At 40.0% G+C, this 17764-nt stretch overlaps 1 protein-coding gene across 5 annotated transcripts; it reads left to right on the top strand.

The window, feature by feature from the left end:
• Positions 1–285: 285 nt before the first annotated feature.
• Positions 286–16678, top strand: LOC109961766 (G-protein-signaling modulator 2-like). Of its 5 annotated transcripts, none has more exons than XM_020602881.1 (16): positions 286–597; positions 4395–4541; positions 6995–7216; positions 7953–8088; positions 8444–8583; positions 9403–9526; positions 10004–10119; positions 10556–10711; positions 11510–11618; positions 12762–12906; positions 13150–13247; positions 13736–13912; positions 14455–14617; positions 15244–15429; positions 15518–15633; positions 15856–16678. In XM_020602881.1, the coding sequence occupies exons 2-16, from the start codon at positions 4492–4494 to the stop codon at positions 16021–16023; spliced, it is 2106 nt and encodes a 701-aa protein (XP_020458537.1). In that variant the 5' UTR covers positions 286–597; positions 4395–4491; the 3' UTR covers positions 16024–16678. The 5 variants fall into 5 exon arrangements, with proteins under 5 accessions (XP_020458537.1, XP_020458541.1, XP_020458539.1 ...); XM_020602885.1 differs by having other exon boundaries at positions 14515–14617; XM_020602882.1 differs by lacking the exon at positions 286–597 and adding an exon at positions 604–714.
• The last annotated feature ends 1086 nt before the right edge of the window (positions 16679–17764 follow it).

The following is a 17764-nucleotide window of genomic DNA, read 5'->3' on the forward strand; positions in this document are numbered from 1 at the left end:
AAAACTGGCAACTGGACTTGCTTGAACTTTAGTCGAGTTGCCATTTTAACATTTTGGATATACCATGACCTGGATAACTGAGAATCTCCACAGACATCAACAACAAATGTTTGCACAAAGACAAACTAGGAGATTAATCCCAACTGTTTCACAGTTTTGCTTGTGTATAGGATATTGAAGAGAAGACAAAACATAGCATTTTGTTATTTGTGCGTACTTTTATAAATCTGGCAGCACAGAGCAACTTTGAGCGGCAGGGGGCGGGAGAGGACTTCAAATATCAACTTATCACGTCAGAAGTGTGATCACTGCTGCATTAATTCAAGCTCTTCACCATATGTTGCGTGTGTGAATCGAGAATTCAATCCATCAGTCAGGGTCAGGACCATCATCACTCCTCCACTACCCAAACGTCACATTTAAAGACTACATTTACCACTATGATTGGTATATCACGCGCGTTTCAGTGGTAGTGCTAACAATTCAGGCGGTACTTGAAGGCAACAACAGCTGAATGTGAGTCAGATTTGTAAAACGAGGTGTGGTTTCTTCTTCTTCAGTCCCAGACAGTGGAGTCGTCTTCTTCCATATGAACGAGTGAGTAAACTGCAAACAGCTGTTTGGAAACATTAGTTAAGACGAGTTTGAGTTGGTGAAAATGTTTTTTTAAAGCCGAGGTCATGTTTGTGATGTATGCATATACGTCACTTTGAGGTAGGTGAAATAATTAGCTAACGTTGCTTGAAAAGTTTTGGTGTTAAACCTGTTGTTGTGTTTCTGTTACTTGTTAGCTTATCTTGTTCACTGTGGACCCCTCGTACTCCACTTTGACCTCGCCTTTAACTGTGTCAGTAGACTAAAACATCTTTTTACTTTATTGTCTCTTGTAAACAACCAAACATGTGATGGTATGTTCATACTAGAATGGCTCATTTCCAGCTTTATAGTACACCTTTTCCCAAAACACTCATCACCACGAAGGATGTGTCATCATGAGACGTGACTGAAAATAACTGACCTCAACTAAGAAAATAACTGGTAGCTTCTCCATTTGTTTCCTGAAGAGAAGCCCAGCAACAGGATCTTGTTCATGGTAGGACACCTAAAAGTCAAAGCAGGGCAGTTATTTGAATAGCGCCAAGGCAATTTAAAGTGCTTTCCATCAGACTTACTAGGCATTTAGTAAAGAATCACAAGACAATATTAAAAAGACACATACCTATGATTTTGATTTTTGATTTTTATATCAATATATTTTTGCTGATAAAATCAAAAGTGAAAGGGCAAGTATTTGGTGGCACATTCTTTTTATTACAAACTCGCATATCTCAGTTCCTGTTGAATTTGTCCTTCATTCTTGATGAACTGTTCTCCAGTGCTACATTATTAGAGGCAGTAAAAATGTAACTGCAATGTTAAAGGTTTGTCCCAGTGTGTGGTCCTTGCATGAGAAGCGGCCGCACCCTAGTGATTTTTGTGTACCACTCTGTTTGGAGGTTACAAAGGATGATACATTCAACAGAGGATGATGCAGTCAGCTGTAGTTCTTTGGCTGGAAATTCCAGCCAACAGGGATGTTAACAAGTCTAGTACAGCTCTATGGGAGCATATGTGGAACAGGATAAAAAAAAAAGCTGACAGCCGGCACATGATCACCAGAATGGGAGGTGTAAGAGAGGATAATACAGTGCCTGCGCTGCTAAAGCGCAGGTTTCTGTTCTAAACCGGTTGTGAGAATTTGGCACAAACAGCATGAATCTCTCCTGAGTCCTTTTAAGATTAAGGCTGTTTAAACCAGTCTGCACTGTAGTAAAAGCCAGACATCATTTGTTTTCTCTTGTTGAAATGGCTTATCTAAATAACATGGCCACAAAATGATTTGTGTATATATAACTACATAGAAATTGTAAAGCTAAATATTGATAAAATTGCAAGTATTGAACAAATATGGTTAAGTGACTCGGGCTCTAACTAGAGTAGCTGTTGTTTTCATCATTGATTAGTCTGCCAATGATGTTCTTGAATAACGCATGTGTACTTTACTCTATAAAATGTCATATGTTATACCAGTCACTTAAATGTTGGTCCATTAGACAGTGAGTACAGTGCATGAATGCAAGTTCACACTGGCAAATTTTGTTTTATTGAATAAACAATCCAAAACCCCAAAAAGAAACTGTAAACTATTCTTGGAGATTAAATAAACCAACAAACATTCATATTTTAGGAAGCTAAGACAAGTTAATTTTAGACACACATGATCAGAATCATTGCCAGTTTTATTTATTTAACCAAAAAATCTTTTCTGTGAGACCCGTCTCGCATATGGTGTTGGGCCATAGCGTGTTATTGTACTAATATTACTTTCCCCAGTAATGTGTAGTGTGACAAGTTAAGAACATCTCAGTATTAATATTAGTTACTCCCTCCAAAAAAAAACGTATTTTTTTTTGCCACCACAGCAAAGATTGAATTGAAATCCAGCATTTAATATTCATAGTCATCGTGTGTGCATATGTATATACATGTCATTTAGTGGTATAAGGAGTAAGCTAGCTTGGAAGATTGAAGTACCTACGTTCCGTGGCTGGAAATACTTTGATTTTATCAGTACAAAAGGTGATAATACCATTAATGCAGGTAGCAGTAAGATACCTTCTGCTGTGAAAAATACAAACTCAAACCTCTTGAAACTCATGTAATATAATTTTGAAAAGAATAATGTGAAATGTATCACATTTTTTTTGCATAATGAGCTCAACACTGTCACATACAATAGTTACATCTGAACACAATAGTCATTAACATCTGTCACATATAACGCAACAAAACAGGACCTGATTGACAAGAACAGTTACTTTCCACATTTTTCAAATGTGATGTTCAGTTGACTATTTGACAACTACAAAAGTTTTGGCAAATTGAGCAGTGATATCATTGAGCTGTAGCACGGTGCTGAGTCAAGTGCATCCCCATCTGTGTCCTCTTAAATCCTACTGTACCTGACTGATTGTTTTTGCTAATGAATTAGACATAGCTGCACACATAACAGTGAGTGTGTACTCTGACTCCCCGGCTCCAGTTACAAGGAACAGATAGAGCGTGACGGCTGAATTCTCATGTTGTTTGATGCCTTTCCAGAATACTTTCACACATGGTCTCCATCATGTTATTCCTCTGGCTGTGCTGGTTAGGACTGTCAGGCTGACTGTTGTTTATGGCTGCGTTTCTCTGCACTATGCACAGGACAGAGAGCATTTTCTTCTATGTCCGCCACAGGTGCTGTATGTTTACTGTGACTGATGTGTGAGGTTTTATACTTTCCGCTAGTGAAAAGTGTGTAAACGTAAATTTTTTAGATTATCACGTGCTGTGGTAAAAGCAGATGGTCTACACTAAATGCTTGACCTTTGAATGGAGATTTGTCACAGAATATTTGATAGGAACATAATATTGACAGTGAAAACATTTTAATAGCAACCGTTTTGATAATTGATAATAGTATTTAGTAGTAAACCTTTAGGCAAAACCTTACATGAATGTCTGATGGTTTATTCGGTCTTCTGTCATAGTTAACTGAATATCGTTTTGCTTTGGCCTGCTGGTCAAACAACCCCAGCAATTTGAATTTGCCATCTTTTGTTCTAAAATTTTAATAGACGTCACTATTCTTGTAACTTTTTTTTTGACAACTTAAATATTTAGCAGTTTAATCAGTGATGATTGTGCCAGTCAGTGTGGATTTTCTTTAATCTTGTATACAACACTAGGAAAATGTCTTATATTACTATGTCCAATGTGAAAACCACATCAGATGTGTATTTCATAGCCTTTAGAGATGCAGTATGTTTGTCCGTGTAGATGTGAGGATACATAACAACGGTGTGTTTTCTGTGGCGGTTACATGACACCTTATTGGTGGACTGAAGAATGATGCTGAGCAGATTACAGGGGGTCCTTACTGATCACAACGTGAATATTTCATGGCACCAGTGAGACAGTTAAGAGGATACTGTAAACACCTGATTGCCAGCTGTGTTATCTACCTGTGGGAGCCAATCCCAGTTGACGCTGGGTGGGGTACACCCTGGACAGGTCGCCAGTCTGGCTTTGCTTCTCTGTGTGTAGTTGGAGATCTCTTTATATGATACCCATTACATATTTATAGAAAGCCTTGTGAGGTTAAAGAGTAGAGTTGAGTAGAGTATTGCATCATGCAGTAGTAATTTAAGTGCATACAAGCCCAGTCAAGTCAGTGTACTAACGGCATGGTTTCTTGTATATGAATTCCGCTCAGTAACGGTTAACTGGTTCGACTGGAGGTTACTGGCACAATCTGATAATCACATACTTGATGGGACTGTTTAAGTGCTAACATCAAGTATCTTTTCCAGAGTGGAGATGGTGGGAATTGCTAACAAACAACAAGGACAAACTGTACTAGAGCAGCTGCACTAAAGATGACTGTGTTTTGAGTAGCTGTTTGAGAAAATGCACGTAGGAACCCTGACTACCTGCTTTAACCAGACTGTGCACAGAGGGTGAGTTACTCCCAACATTTGCGTCATTTTATAATGTACATTGAGCTGGCTTTTGGTCAATTAAGGTTGGTTTGTTTTAAGTGGATATCTGTGGATCAGCTACAGCTGAGTTGCTTTGGAGAAGGGATGGTGGTGTGGTGTCAGTTTATTTGTGACTTTTTTTCCCCTAATACAGCATTATACTGTCACTGTGGGATTTGTCCTAAGAAATTGTTGAGGAATATGGAAATCCAAGAATGAACAACCCATCTTATTTAAATATTCAGTATAACATGGTGCAGGTAAATTATTTTCATTAGAACTTGCCTGCTGATGACTGACTTTGACTATTTCATGGAGTACTGAGCAAATAGCCTTTGGGTTCACTAGAGCCACGCAAAGTTGCTATAATTACCTCTGAGGTCTGACATAATTGGAAGTGACACATAGTCAGGTGGTTTAGAGATGCAGGTTACCAGTGACAAAGTGGCAGAGAAATATGACAATCAGCTGAAAATGGCAACCTTGCTGACCACTCACCTCAGTCTTTACTGCGTGTTAACAACCTGCAGTTAATCGGTATTCATCTACACAAAAGATCTCTGACCCCAGCACTGCACAGCTGAGGTCATTGTGAACACTGAGCAGATTAAGTCCTTTGTTTTGCATGTTAACCATGCACTCTGAGCAACATCGGCAGATTCAAAGGAGCTGTGTTTTCTTTATTTTCATGTAATTGGGACACAGTTGCTGCATGTGTTATGTGTATGCATGTGAAGGAAGAGAAGAGCATTGTGCTGAAAGAGCTTTGTTTTCTCCAGAGAGTGATTGAGAAGCTTGAAATGTTCATTGTGCCAAACTGCCTTGAGTGCATCAGAATGAGGAGAGGCAGGGCTTTGTGAGAGGCCTTACTACTGGGTAAAAAGTCTCAGAAGTTGGCGTAGATGGAAGCCAACCCCTATTTGTTGTGGTGATTGACGCCAATGGAAAACAAGCAAGTTATTCATGCATGATGACACGTTTTTGTTTTTATTGGATCTGAGCTAAAATCATAGTACAGTTCACATTGCATCTCAAAAACCTGGTTCACATTTTTAATTTCTCTATGTTTAGAAGAGTAGAGTGAATTATTCCAGCATAACCTCTTTCTATGTCTGAGTTCAGAGGAGATGTCTGTGCAAATTTAGGATGAGTCAGCTGGAATAAAGTACAGCTGCTGAAATCTTATCTTTAAATTTAGAACATGCCACGAATGAAGTAAATGATGGTTAGCCTTACAGTCTGTAGATGTGAATTCATGCATGACTGGTTTTGTTTTACAGTCTTATGAAATAAATCTCATGGATTCACTCATGTTCCTTGTTTTCATTACTGGTGGTATGACACTAACGATGATCTTACTTTGTTGGAAGGGCCTGTAGGTCATAAAATGTAGTCCTCACCACAGACGCATCTAAGTTTACTTTGTGTTCATGGTTAAATGTAAGGTCTACATTTTCATCGTCTTGTAGTTTTTAGGCCTCAGTGCTCACAACCAACAGGAAATGCTCCATCCAATTTAGGATTTCTAGTTTTTCTCTCTGGTTTCACAGGGTCTGGACATCTCCTCTACATTTTCTGTTTCAGTATTTTGGCTTATGTGATTGTTTCCCCTTAGGATTTTACAGATTTCTTTTGTGTTGATCACATTCAGTCTTTGCTAAATCTGCTGTTTTTTACGTTGTTGTGGGCTGGGCGGGAGGCAGCACGGACAGGGACAGAAAGAGACTAAACAAGCTGGTCAAGAGAGCTGGGTCTGTCCTGGGCTGCCCCCTAGATTCCATCGAGGAGGTGGCGGACAGAAGGATGCTGGTAAAACTAACATCCATCATGCACGACCCCTCCCATCCCCTGCACCACACAGTGGTGGCTCTGAACAGTTCCTTTAGCGCAAGACTGTTATATCCCCAGTGTAAGAAGGAGCGTTACCATAGGTCGTTCCTCCCCACAGCAATCAGACTGTACAATACATCACTGCAGGGATAAGCCAGGTGAAAGTATGAGGGACTATGTAATCTGAGGTGCGATACTCAAATCCTGGGGTAAAATGCATGGTTAATATGCACATATGTAAATTCTGTTCTTAATTATTCAAATACTTGATTCTGTCTATTTTTGAGTACTTGGAATTTATTTATCAGGATATGTATGCAGTGCTTGTTCTCATGGTGTTATGTTGTCCTCTATTGCTACTTGAGGTACTGAAATTCGTTTATCAAGATACGTGTGTGGTGTTTGTTTCTCATGGTGTTAAGGTGTTTGTTCTCCATTGCTGCTGAAACACTGAAATTTCCCCATTGAGGGATCAATAAAGTACCTACCTACGGTAAACTGTTCTGCAATCAGTTCAATTTTAAATCCTCATATAATAAAGGATTTCATGACATTGCACAGAGTTCACTGGCACTTGTCACGTAGATCCCATTTCCCTGCAGGATGGAGTTGTCATGTCTGGACCTGGCTCTGGAAGGCGAGAGGCTCTGTAAGGCTGGGGATTATCGCGCTGGTGTGTCTTTCTTTGAGTCTGCCATCCAGGTTGGAACAGAGGACCTCCAAATTCTTAGTGCCATCTACAGCCAACTGGGAAATGCCTACTTTCACCTACAGGAGTATAACAAAGCCCTGGAGTACCATCAGCATGACCTCACACTTACCAGGTAATCGGTTTCACAACATCAATGGTAATTTGTTTAAAAATCATATCCTACTTCTTAAATCTTATCTGATTTGGCAGTTTTGATAAATACCTTTGCTTTGTGCGTGTGTTAAATTTCACCGTGGTTAGCGATCAAACGGAAGGTAATGCTTTTACTGGCCTTTGTTTAAGAGCAAAATTAAGATTTCGATTACATGTTTGTTTTTTTTAGATGTAGGGTATGGCCTAATCTGTTATGTTGTGGTGCTGATTGGATCATTATCTGGATCCAGGAATTGTTTTTAAAAGATTCTTCACCATTGTGAGGTAGAGCCAATTTTGATATTGTTCTTCTAACTCTAATCTGGATCCAAGTAATATTCATGATCTGCTGAATCAGAATGAGCTGCTGCCGTGAGACGACAAATAATGCTACAGACTTGCAGCCAAGATAAAATTCTTGCTGAAACTCTGCTGAGTATGGTGTCAACAGATTTGACAAATCCTGAAAAGCTACTGAGCCAGAACCTGAGGAAAACAGACATTACTGAAATTGTTTTTTTTTTTTTCTTCTTAACTTTTAAACTAATGATATCAGTGAGATTCCAGCATTCATGATCAAGGATTCATAATATGAGGGTCAGACTATCATGGGAATACTACTGCTAGGGGGAAAAGTGAGCTGCCTTGGTGGAGGTTTGCACGGTCTTAATGCTGTCTAGTTTACTAATTTTGTGTTTTCTCCTTTGTAATCCCAGAATAATTGGAGATGACCTCGGTGAAGCCAAAGCCAGTGGCAACCTTGGAAATACTTTAAAGCTTTTAGGACGCTATGATGAAGCAGTGGTTTGTTGCCAAAGACATTTGGATATCACGAGAGCTAAATATGATAAGGTGGGTCCTACTTTAGTGGCACTTTAGAATCACAACGAGGGATTTTTATGTGTAAGTGAATATACCTTCAGAAAACCGACTGACTCTTCACTGTTCTATAAATTTAAAAAGTTATGTAAATAACAAATGCCCATTACATTGATTAGAATAAGTGGATTCAAATTTGTTTGTCAACCACAGAAGAGATTGGGTATACATGATGACTGTGGAGCACTGGCATACCAACATCTAGAAGAGCTTGCTGGTCCGCATGTTAACAATCAGACCTAGTGTTATGTCAGGGTATTTTAAGTGTATAATTACAACAGTGGTGACGGTGGTTTCCGTCTCTGAAAATCTGTTTTGTGTGCTGCAGGTTGGGCAGGCTCGAGCACTGTATAATTTTGGGAACGTGTACCATGCCAAGGGCAAGAGCCTCTGTTGGACTGGAGCGGAGCCCGGAGAGTTCCCAGATGAGACCAGGATAGCCCTGAGGAAAGCTGCACAGTACTATGAGTGAGTTGCTATCATTGATGGTTTGTTTAGTTATAAAAGACCTGATGAATGAAACAAATAGATGCCACTAACTGAAAATTAAGGTGTAAAGATGAGTTTTAAGTCAGACTGTATGATGGCAACAGGGAGGTTATTCCAGAGGAAGAGGGCACAACAGGAGAGGGCCTTGCAGTCTTCTTTTTAACTGGGAACAGACAGTTCTGCATTCTGAGCATGAGATGGAATGTAAGGTTTAATGAGATCAGACAGATACAAAAGTCAGTAGAATTTTATGTCATTAGAAACACTTTGTTTCATTATTGTTTTATGCTGTAATTGATGTATTTGTTCTGGTTTTACTTGCTTCACTTATGCAACGTTGGGCAATGGATTTAGTTAAAATTCTAGCTGTAGAATTCTGAACCATCCTAGGACTTGTACTAGCATATGGCTGGTCAAAACATGTTGCCATAATCAAGGCTGGATGACACATGGTGTGAAGTTGTCTCTGCATCTGCCATGGACAGAAAAGACCCAGATTTTGTTTAATGTGCTGGTCAAATGTAACACTAAGATTCTTGGCTGTCGAGCTCTGAGAAATCACACAGCTGTGCCACAATTTTCTTTTTTATTTAGGCTGCATGATGACAACTAAGCCATCTACAGGAACTGTGTGAACCTGAACCACTTATGTGTTTGAGTCTAGTCAGTGAGCAGTGGCTCATCCTGAAAACATAAGTGCATTTTTTTCTATGAAAGATTTATAGGTAAATGTACCACATGTACACAAACATCCATTTGTTTTACGTGTTTTTTTTTGTTTTTTTTTTTAATACACAGAGCCAACCTGTGTCTGGCGAAGGAGTTAGGTGATCAGGCAGCCCAGGGTCGGACATATGGAAACCTGGGTAACACTTACTATCTGCTGGGTGACTTTGAAAAGGCAGTAGCTGCACATGAAAAGGTAGGTGAAATGAAACCCAAATGTACATATCACCTGTTTTAAAATTAGCTTTCTCAACATTTTTAATAATTACTTTGTGTGTGTATATAGTACTTTTATTTTTATTCCTAATGCAGATTCCTTTGCTTGATTGCACATCACTTATTTACTTCTGTTCTCAGCCTTGCATTGTTTACTTGCCCACTGCTGCCTTGCATAAGGACACGTACATACACATTGAGAGCTGATGTGCCAGAGTCAAATTCCTCGTGTGTCCAACACACCTGGCCAGTAAAGCAGATTCCGATTCTGAAGAGAATTGAGAGCCATGTAACTGTTGATATTTATTCAACATGTAAGGAACATGTAGGTTTTATCTGCTTAAAACCTGTCTCATCTCATGAGTGTGAAGTTTGTGTTACCGGTCTTGATTATCTCAAAATGTTTCCGGTTAATCTTGACCTTAGCGAGAGTAATGTGCACCCTGCTGTTTGGCAGCGTCTCCTCATTGCTAAAGAGTTTGGGGATAAGTCCGCTGAGAGGAGGGCACATTGTAACCTTGGCAACGCTCACATATTCCTCAGCCAGTTTGAAGTGGCGGCTGGTCATTACAAGTGAGTAAACCTGACACTTTCTTACCACATGATGATCGTTGATGTCATGTCATTTCATAACAGTTAACACTGATACTGAAATACTTTTATCTTTGTGCTGTAAAATCTGCAATAGCAAAAAATATTGAATTGTAACACTTGTTTTTGTCACTTGTCGTTATGAGTTACTGAGTGTAGATTAATACACAAAAACTTAAATTTATAATGTGCAAAAAAAACTGTACATTAATAAGCACTTACAAATGTCCTTGTAGCTGTATAGAACTACATTGTCTTTTAAACTGTTTATAAATGCTGAATAACAGGATTAAAATGTTTCAGTTTTGGTTGCTTACATAAGTTGAGTAAAGAATAGAAAGGAAAAACAGCAGATAACTGTCATTCTTCTGCACCCACCTTCTTTGACCTTCCTCCTCCTCTTCCATTTTCCCTTCAGGAGGACTCTGCAGCTGGCCAGACTTTTGAAGGACAGAGCAGTGGAGGCCCAGGCCTGTTACAGTCTGGGCAACACCTACACACTGCTGCAGGATTATGAGAGAGCCATTGATTATCACCTTAAACATCTGGTCATTGCTCAAGACCTCAACGACCGGTATCAGCCATAAAAGCCATATGTTGTCAGCTTTCCTGCAAACTGTCTTTGAAGTATAATGAGCAAGTGCAGTTTGAATATGTGTGGTCAAAGAACTAATCATTTGCTAAAAGTTAATGGCATCACTAGTATCAGTCATCAAGCTACAATAAGCTGCAAAGACACTAAAAAGCAAAGCTGGAAAGAAAAAGGATTTACAAGATTTAATGCCATGTAAACATACAAGTTATAGTTGTCTTTGGAAAAGAATGCAGAGCAAAGAGAGAAGTCAAAGAATACAGGTCCACAAGATGTACAAAAATAAGGTTTTCTATTTATGGATTACAATTTTCAGCCAAAACATTTGATCAGTACATAACACGAAGCACTTTTTTTATAGACGAAATTGCACGTTAGCTCCATCTTAAATTACATTAAAATGCTGCTCACATAAACTGAAATTATTAGTTATAGCGTTAAAGTGTAAACTGAACAGCAAAACATAATTGAAAGATGCCAAAATGAAAATGTGCTTCAGCTTTTTACTTCCCAGTATATATAAGTTTTGCTTTTACTACAGCTCTGCTGACACACTACTTTAATTTCTTGTTTCTATTTTGAGTCTTTAGACTGTAATGATACTTTTTTTTGTAAATCTTGTGAAATATGTATACAGGCCTGAGATTAAATGTTTAATTGTTGTTTTGAAACAAGCATAACATCTGGATTTTGTGATTGTACTAAGAGTTTGAATGTCCTGCCCAGTATTGCATAATCTCAGCTGAAGTTGCTCAGCCTGTTTCCCGTGTCTTTCGGCAGAGTTGGTGAAGGAAGAGCATACTGGAGTCTAGGAAATGCCCACACTGCCTTGGGGAATCATCAGCAAGCCATGTACTTTGCTGAGAAACACTTGGAAATTGCCAAAGAGGTGACTGTTTACTGTTTGCTTCATCTCTGTCCAATCAGTAGCTGCCATTGGGCCACAGTGCCATCTACATCTTGTAAGGGGAACAACAGGAACAAAACTAGCTTCCTTGTGTCTGCTATGCATCCATTTAGGATTTTTATGGACATATGTGATGCAAAGCCAGTGTCAAAATGACTTAGCAATAGTTTACTTGGCCTTTGCCTTGCAGCAGTATGCTTACATTAAAGCTGCATTAACTCAAATTTAGCAAAAATTTGGATAACTCAAATTATTTAGAAGTGTTGTCTCCCTCCTGTACTACACCCCCACCCCACTCTATTTTCAAGCCCTGTGTTTATTTCTACCCCTCTCTGGGCAGTGTTAAATCTGCACTGCACTTCTTCCATGCCCCTGTTGAAATGAGGTTATAAGATTTTCAAACCAGTATGGCTCATTTCAAAGACAGGCCATGGAGGCTCCCTGTGCAGGTACAAGAGAGGCTGTGTTTTGTAGCACAGAAAGGGTGTGATTAAAAAAAAAAAGAGGCAAAATCAGGGTTATCAGTTTGGCATGTTGGAGATGGAGCACATTAAACGCATCCAAGTACAAAAATTTGACACTTTCTTCCTGCTAGACGTGCAAGTACTGTAGCTGGCTAACATGTATATGTCGTCATCGTTAGCAAGCTGTTAGCATTTCAGTGTTGTACCTTTTATATTGAATTATTCTGGCTGTAATTTGGAGTCATTCCAGATGACTGTAACGTTAGCCTTTTGTTGTCCAGTTGGTGGAAAACAGTGCCTTTTCTTGGATTAACAAATGAAGTAATTTTGCTCAGTTTGCTAATTTTGTTTTGTTCCAGACCACATGGTTCATTTATGATGAACCTAACACTGCAGTCCATGTAGCATTTTAGTGAGACAAAAACCATGGGCTCTATATTCTGTGTACATTAGTTCTGGAGCCGGCTATAACTGCTGTGCTACTTGACTGCCACAACCAACTGGCTCCAGCTGTGGTGACCACATATGACCTAGTTTCACAGGCAGGAGAGGAGCGGAGGGAGAAGTGGAAGGGATACGGCTTGAGTTTGTTAGAGTGAAAAGTTGGTTAATGCACCTTTCAGATGTGTTTAAATCCACCTTGATGTTTTTGATGGAGCAGACTGGAGACAAAAACGGCGAGGTCACAGCCAGAATGAACTTGGCAGACCTACGGCTGGTCGTAGGCCTCAAGTCCAACTCCAACATCCATCGCAACATAAATGCTAATAGCTCTGCGCTGCCATTAAGCTACCCCAACTTTCCAGGTAAGCCTGCACTACTTCGAATAGTCTGTTTTCAGGAGAGTCTGACCAATCCATTTTGGAACATGTAGTACTTGTGAATTTGTGTAGCTGCATTTTAGCCCTGTTTGCTTTAAAACACATTTTGTTCACACATTTAGAGATGTAAAATTCTGTCCAATCTCCAGGAAATGCCATTTCTTCATTTTCTTTGTCAAGTCACTGTGAAAATGCTGTGCAAATATGAGTTTTGTGTTTTTGTTTCAGGGGGCATGTCCCCATTCAGGAGGAGAGGCAGTGTTGAGAACCTGGAACAGAGTTCAAATCCTGCTAAAAATCAAACTGGACCTTCTTCAGTCCATCCAGTATGTATAAAATGACTTTACAGGTGCTTACATTAAGTAACATTAAGTGTTTTATGTATTACACACCAGTGGAAGTTACTTATTCTGATTTAATACAAATTACAGTTCCCCTCTTTAGTTTACATACACACTGTACTCCAAACATAAAAATCCAGCTTGTAACCCGTCCAACTCTAAGCATTTCCCAACATTAAAAAATAAGCTCTTCTTCATTTTAGACATCAAATTTAAAGGCAAAGGATATGGTTAATTTAACTGCTGCTGTGACAATGAAAGTGAACTGAAGTGCCAAATGACCGATGCTAATTCAGAGTGATGCATATTAATTTGAGTGCAGTTTTCCTGATTTAACCAGAAGCATAGACTTGGATGTTGCTTAAGAACTTGTTCAACCAACGTAAACACAAGTTAAATGTTAGACCTCTAACATGAATCTATTAGTGATGTTCAGTTAAAATTATCAGTATGGATGCACCTTATATGTTCAGGACTGGGAAGAGGATCCTGGGTCTTCAAAAAACAACACAAGCAAGGCTTCGACTAAGCTGCTCCTCTTCCAGAGGTTGAGAAGCAAGAAGCAGAAGAACAACAAATCACCTCCTAAAGACCAGCATGAAAGCTGCACCAAGCACTCATCTCCTCAGCTGGATGCACTAGTGTCCAAGGTATTTAAAGATATTTCTCAGTGCATATGAAGGAATGTTGTCACTTTTAAAATGAATAGTTTCATATGAGAACGCTATCTGTAAAATGGTTCGACCTGTATCTGAAGAAACCCGTACACTACAGCAAAGATCAGCTTTCACAGGCGTCTTCCTGTGAATCTGACAGGTTGGCAGAGGCTATGAAGTGGTAACTCCTAGTTTTTCCTGATTTAATTCAAAAACTTTGCAAAGAAAGTCAAACAGCTGAAATGTATTGCATCAACTACTGCAAATGTCAAATGGGGCAGCTGTAGCTCAGGGGTAGAACAGGTCAACACCTGATTGCAGGACTGGTGGTTCAATTCCTGGACAAATTGACTTGTTTTAGTGCTAACTCGAACTCACCTCTGTAACGAGAATTTTCCTGTGGGTATGCAGTTTTCCACTTTTCCTGTATTTCTATTAAAGCCTGCTATCTATTCTGAGTACCTTAATTATCTGAAGTCTTTTTCTAATAAGTCTGTGTATTTCACCTTGGGGTTTTCTTTTGTCCAACACTGTAGCCGGGATCACAGGACACTATTGGCGAGGACGGCCTTTTCGATCTCCTCTCTCGTTTTCAGGGCAACAGAATGGACGACCAAAGGTGCGCTCTACACAATGGCCAGCGCCATCTCCCTGCCCATTCCTTCGCCTCCTCCACCCCATCTGTCATTGAAAGGAAATGTGAGTCAGTCCCTTATCTTCATCTGTGTTTACACCATATGTAATATAATTTTGACTTTTCTTCGAAGGATAAGTGGAAAGCTGTAAAAGAAATGTTACTTAGCGAAGGTCTTTTCACATTTTGCTACATGAATCTGGTGGGATGGCCAATCAGTTTCCAGCAGAGAGAGTACAGCCACCCCTGCCGTTTATGGTGTGAATGCAGAATGTCCACAAATGTGTCCCTTGAAGTGTGATTGATCATCTGTGTTGTTGATGTTAAAGATGACTATGAGCGATGCCCCAAAATACTGAGTATCAACCCTTCTATCTTGAGAGTTTAGTGTAAAATGTTTGTAGTTTCACCTCTCACTGAGCGCTTAGCACAGGTTTTGTGCTGCGTTAAAAGGATGGAACTACAACTTTTCACAAAACTGTTTTTGACACTCAAGTCTAAAAAGTGTTTTTCTCAAAAGATATATTTTGGGTGTAGCATTGCTTTATCTTATCCTTGTCCATTCTTTATCTTCTACAAAATACGAATGAAAAGCAGAGTAGGAGTAAAAGGCACAGCGCCCTGTTACCAGCATAATCCACCATCTTCAATTTGTTACTGGTCACTCACCGATAATCATTGTCTTTTCCAGCCGCTTTAGAGTGCGAAGCACCATCACAGGATCCTGGTCATTTCCTGGAGCTGCTGGCCAGCTCCCAGGCCCGTCGTCTGGATGACCAGCGAGTCAGCCTGAACCATTTTCCTGGCTTACGTCTCAGCACCTCCAACCCGCCTTGTACACCCTCCATCTCCAGCACAGATCATGTCCCCACACAAGGTAATAAGTACGGAGGGATTTCCCAGTTTTGTCATCTCACTCAGTATCACTGCTCGTAGCTTGACTAATGCTCATTTTTCCTTCTTAGCCCCAATCTCCCAGGCAAATACGCCGTATGCACCCTCCCTGTACAGTTGCCTCGAGGCCAGTACTGAGCAGCCTGAAGGGGACGATGTCTTCTTCGACATGCTAGTTAAGTGCCAGGTGAGGAAAGAAATTACCATTTCTCCACGCCCACTTCAGATTAATAGATTTTTCAGTGTCATTAATAGATTCTGTTATCCACATCACAGATTAGGGCTGCTGCCATAAATGTTTCCATTAATGGCACAGCAGCCCTGCGGTGATCTGTACCCGACTAGTTATACCAGCCTCAACAGTATGAACTAATACATAATTATGCTTTCTATCTCTACAATGTTTTAGGGCTCTAGGCTGAATGACCAGAGGTGTGCTGCTCCACTCTCTACAACTAAGGGACCAACAGTTCCAGATGAGGATTTTATCAGTCTCATTCTGCGTTCCCAGTCCAACAGGATGGAAGAGCAGCGAGTCCTGCCGCCCTCTGGTATTGCCCAATCCAAACCCGACTGACAAAGTAATTACAGGATATCAGAGGAAGTAACAAAGCTTTCTTAAAAAAAAAAAACTTTTGTATAAGCTGCATATCTCTAGATTCCAGCATTTTGAAATTGTTCAGATAACATTAGTGGGAGACTGCCAAGCCAACAAGGGATGCTATAAGGAATTACGGTTAAAAAAAAAAAAAGACCTCAGCCCCTGTGACGTTTTGCTACTCTGAAGGCTTGCATAAGGTTGCAGTTGTTAATTTGTTTGGACTACAAACGTACTGTAGTCAAAGGACATGAGCCACACTGATGAAATGTCTACTTGATGACAGACTAGCGACATTGTAGGAACCTATCTCAGAGGTTCTGCCTATTTACAATTCCACTGGTTATTAAGAGTGGGATATATTGGCTAGAATTGATCTCTGATCTGTCCAACAAAAGTCATATTACAGAGTCAAATGACAAAACCGCTCTGGGGAAATAAAGGTTTGTAAGACTCTGCTACACTGGTGACTAGTGAAGCCATTTATAGAATCTGCTTCAAGATATTGCTTTCAAAGACAATGTCAGACATTGTATGGGTGAAGCATTATTGCCCTGAACTGAAATGGAATTCCTCTTCTTTGTAACAAGATTAACTAGTGTGAGGACATAAAAAATGTTATTTTACAGTGTGTGTGTGTATGTATGTATGAGGCAAAGTAAAATCCTGGTGACACCGGAACATTACACTCTTACATAATTGCTGAAAACCTTGTTTCAAAATCATGAGCGTACGATGCTACAACAGCCTCGATCCTTCTATGAAGGCTTTCCACAAGATTTTAAAAATGTGGCTTGAGGAATTTGATCCTGTTCAGCCATCAGAGTGTTAGAGATGTTGGCCACTAACACTGGACAGTAAGTAGTAGCTCCCAGTTGGAATTCCACTTCAGCCTAAATGTGCTGAATGGGGTTGAGGTCAGGCCTCTGTGGAGGCCAGTCAAGTTCTTCCAGACCAAACTCAAAAGCCATTTTTTGGGCCTGTCTTTGTGTGCTGGGGGATTGACACACTGAAACAGAAAATAAACTTCTCAAAGCTGTTGCCACAAAGTTCAAAAGCCTAAAATATCAGTATCTGCTGTGCATTAAGACTATCCTTAAATAAATAAGGGACCTGCTGCAACCCTGGATAAAAGGGGAGAAAAGCGCCTTACCAAAGTACATGAAAGTACGTGGACAGTGAGGAGATGAAACTGAAGCCGTGATGCTGGCATGTTACTTTGATCATCTATGAAACACTCTTCATTGTGGATTAATGACCAAGTTGGGGAGCATCTTCCATGCTAAAGGCTGCCGCAGAGAGCTGCTGTTTGTCACTGTCATGGTGGGTGTTTATCTAACTGCATCATCTGTAACCAGCCAAAGAGTTTCTTAAGCGGTTTCGAGGTTCTTCTTTCCATATTTCCAAACAGCCCTTTCATTATCATAATGTCTCATTAATTCTGGGTCTGGCCTCGGCTCTAATTCTCACTTGAACTCTATTTGAACTTGACTTTGTGAACCTGACTATAATAACAGCTAATAATGTAAAACTGCAAGAGCACTGAGAGCACAGCTGGGGCCTCAGTGAGCTTCACCTCCTCTACTGCAGAAGCATGGAAATGGATAAATCCCCAGGCGGACATAAGTGGCAAATGCACATCACTTGGATGCATAAAGCTCTTGAGCAGGTTCTGTTTGGCACTGAGGAGAGAACTTAAAATCCTCACCGCAGCCGCAGC

This window comes from Monopterus albus, unplaced genomic scaffold, assembly GCF_001952655.1.
Source record: "Monopterus albus unplaced genomic scaffold, M_albus_1.0 scaffold58.1, whole genome shotgun sequence".
In the NCBI taxonomy this organism is placed as follows: Eukaryota; Metazoa; Chordata; class Actinopteri; order Synbranchiformes; family Synbranchidae; genus Monopterus; species Monopterus albus.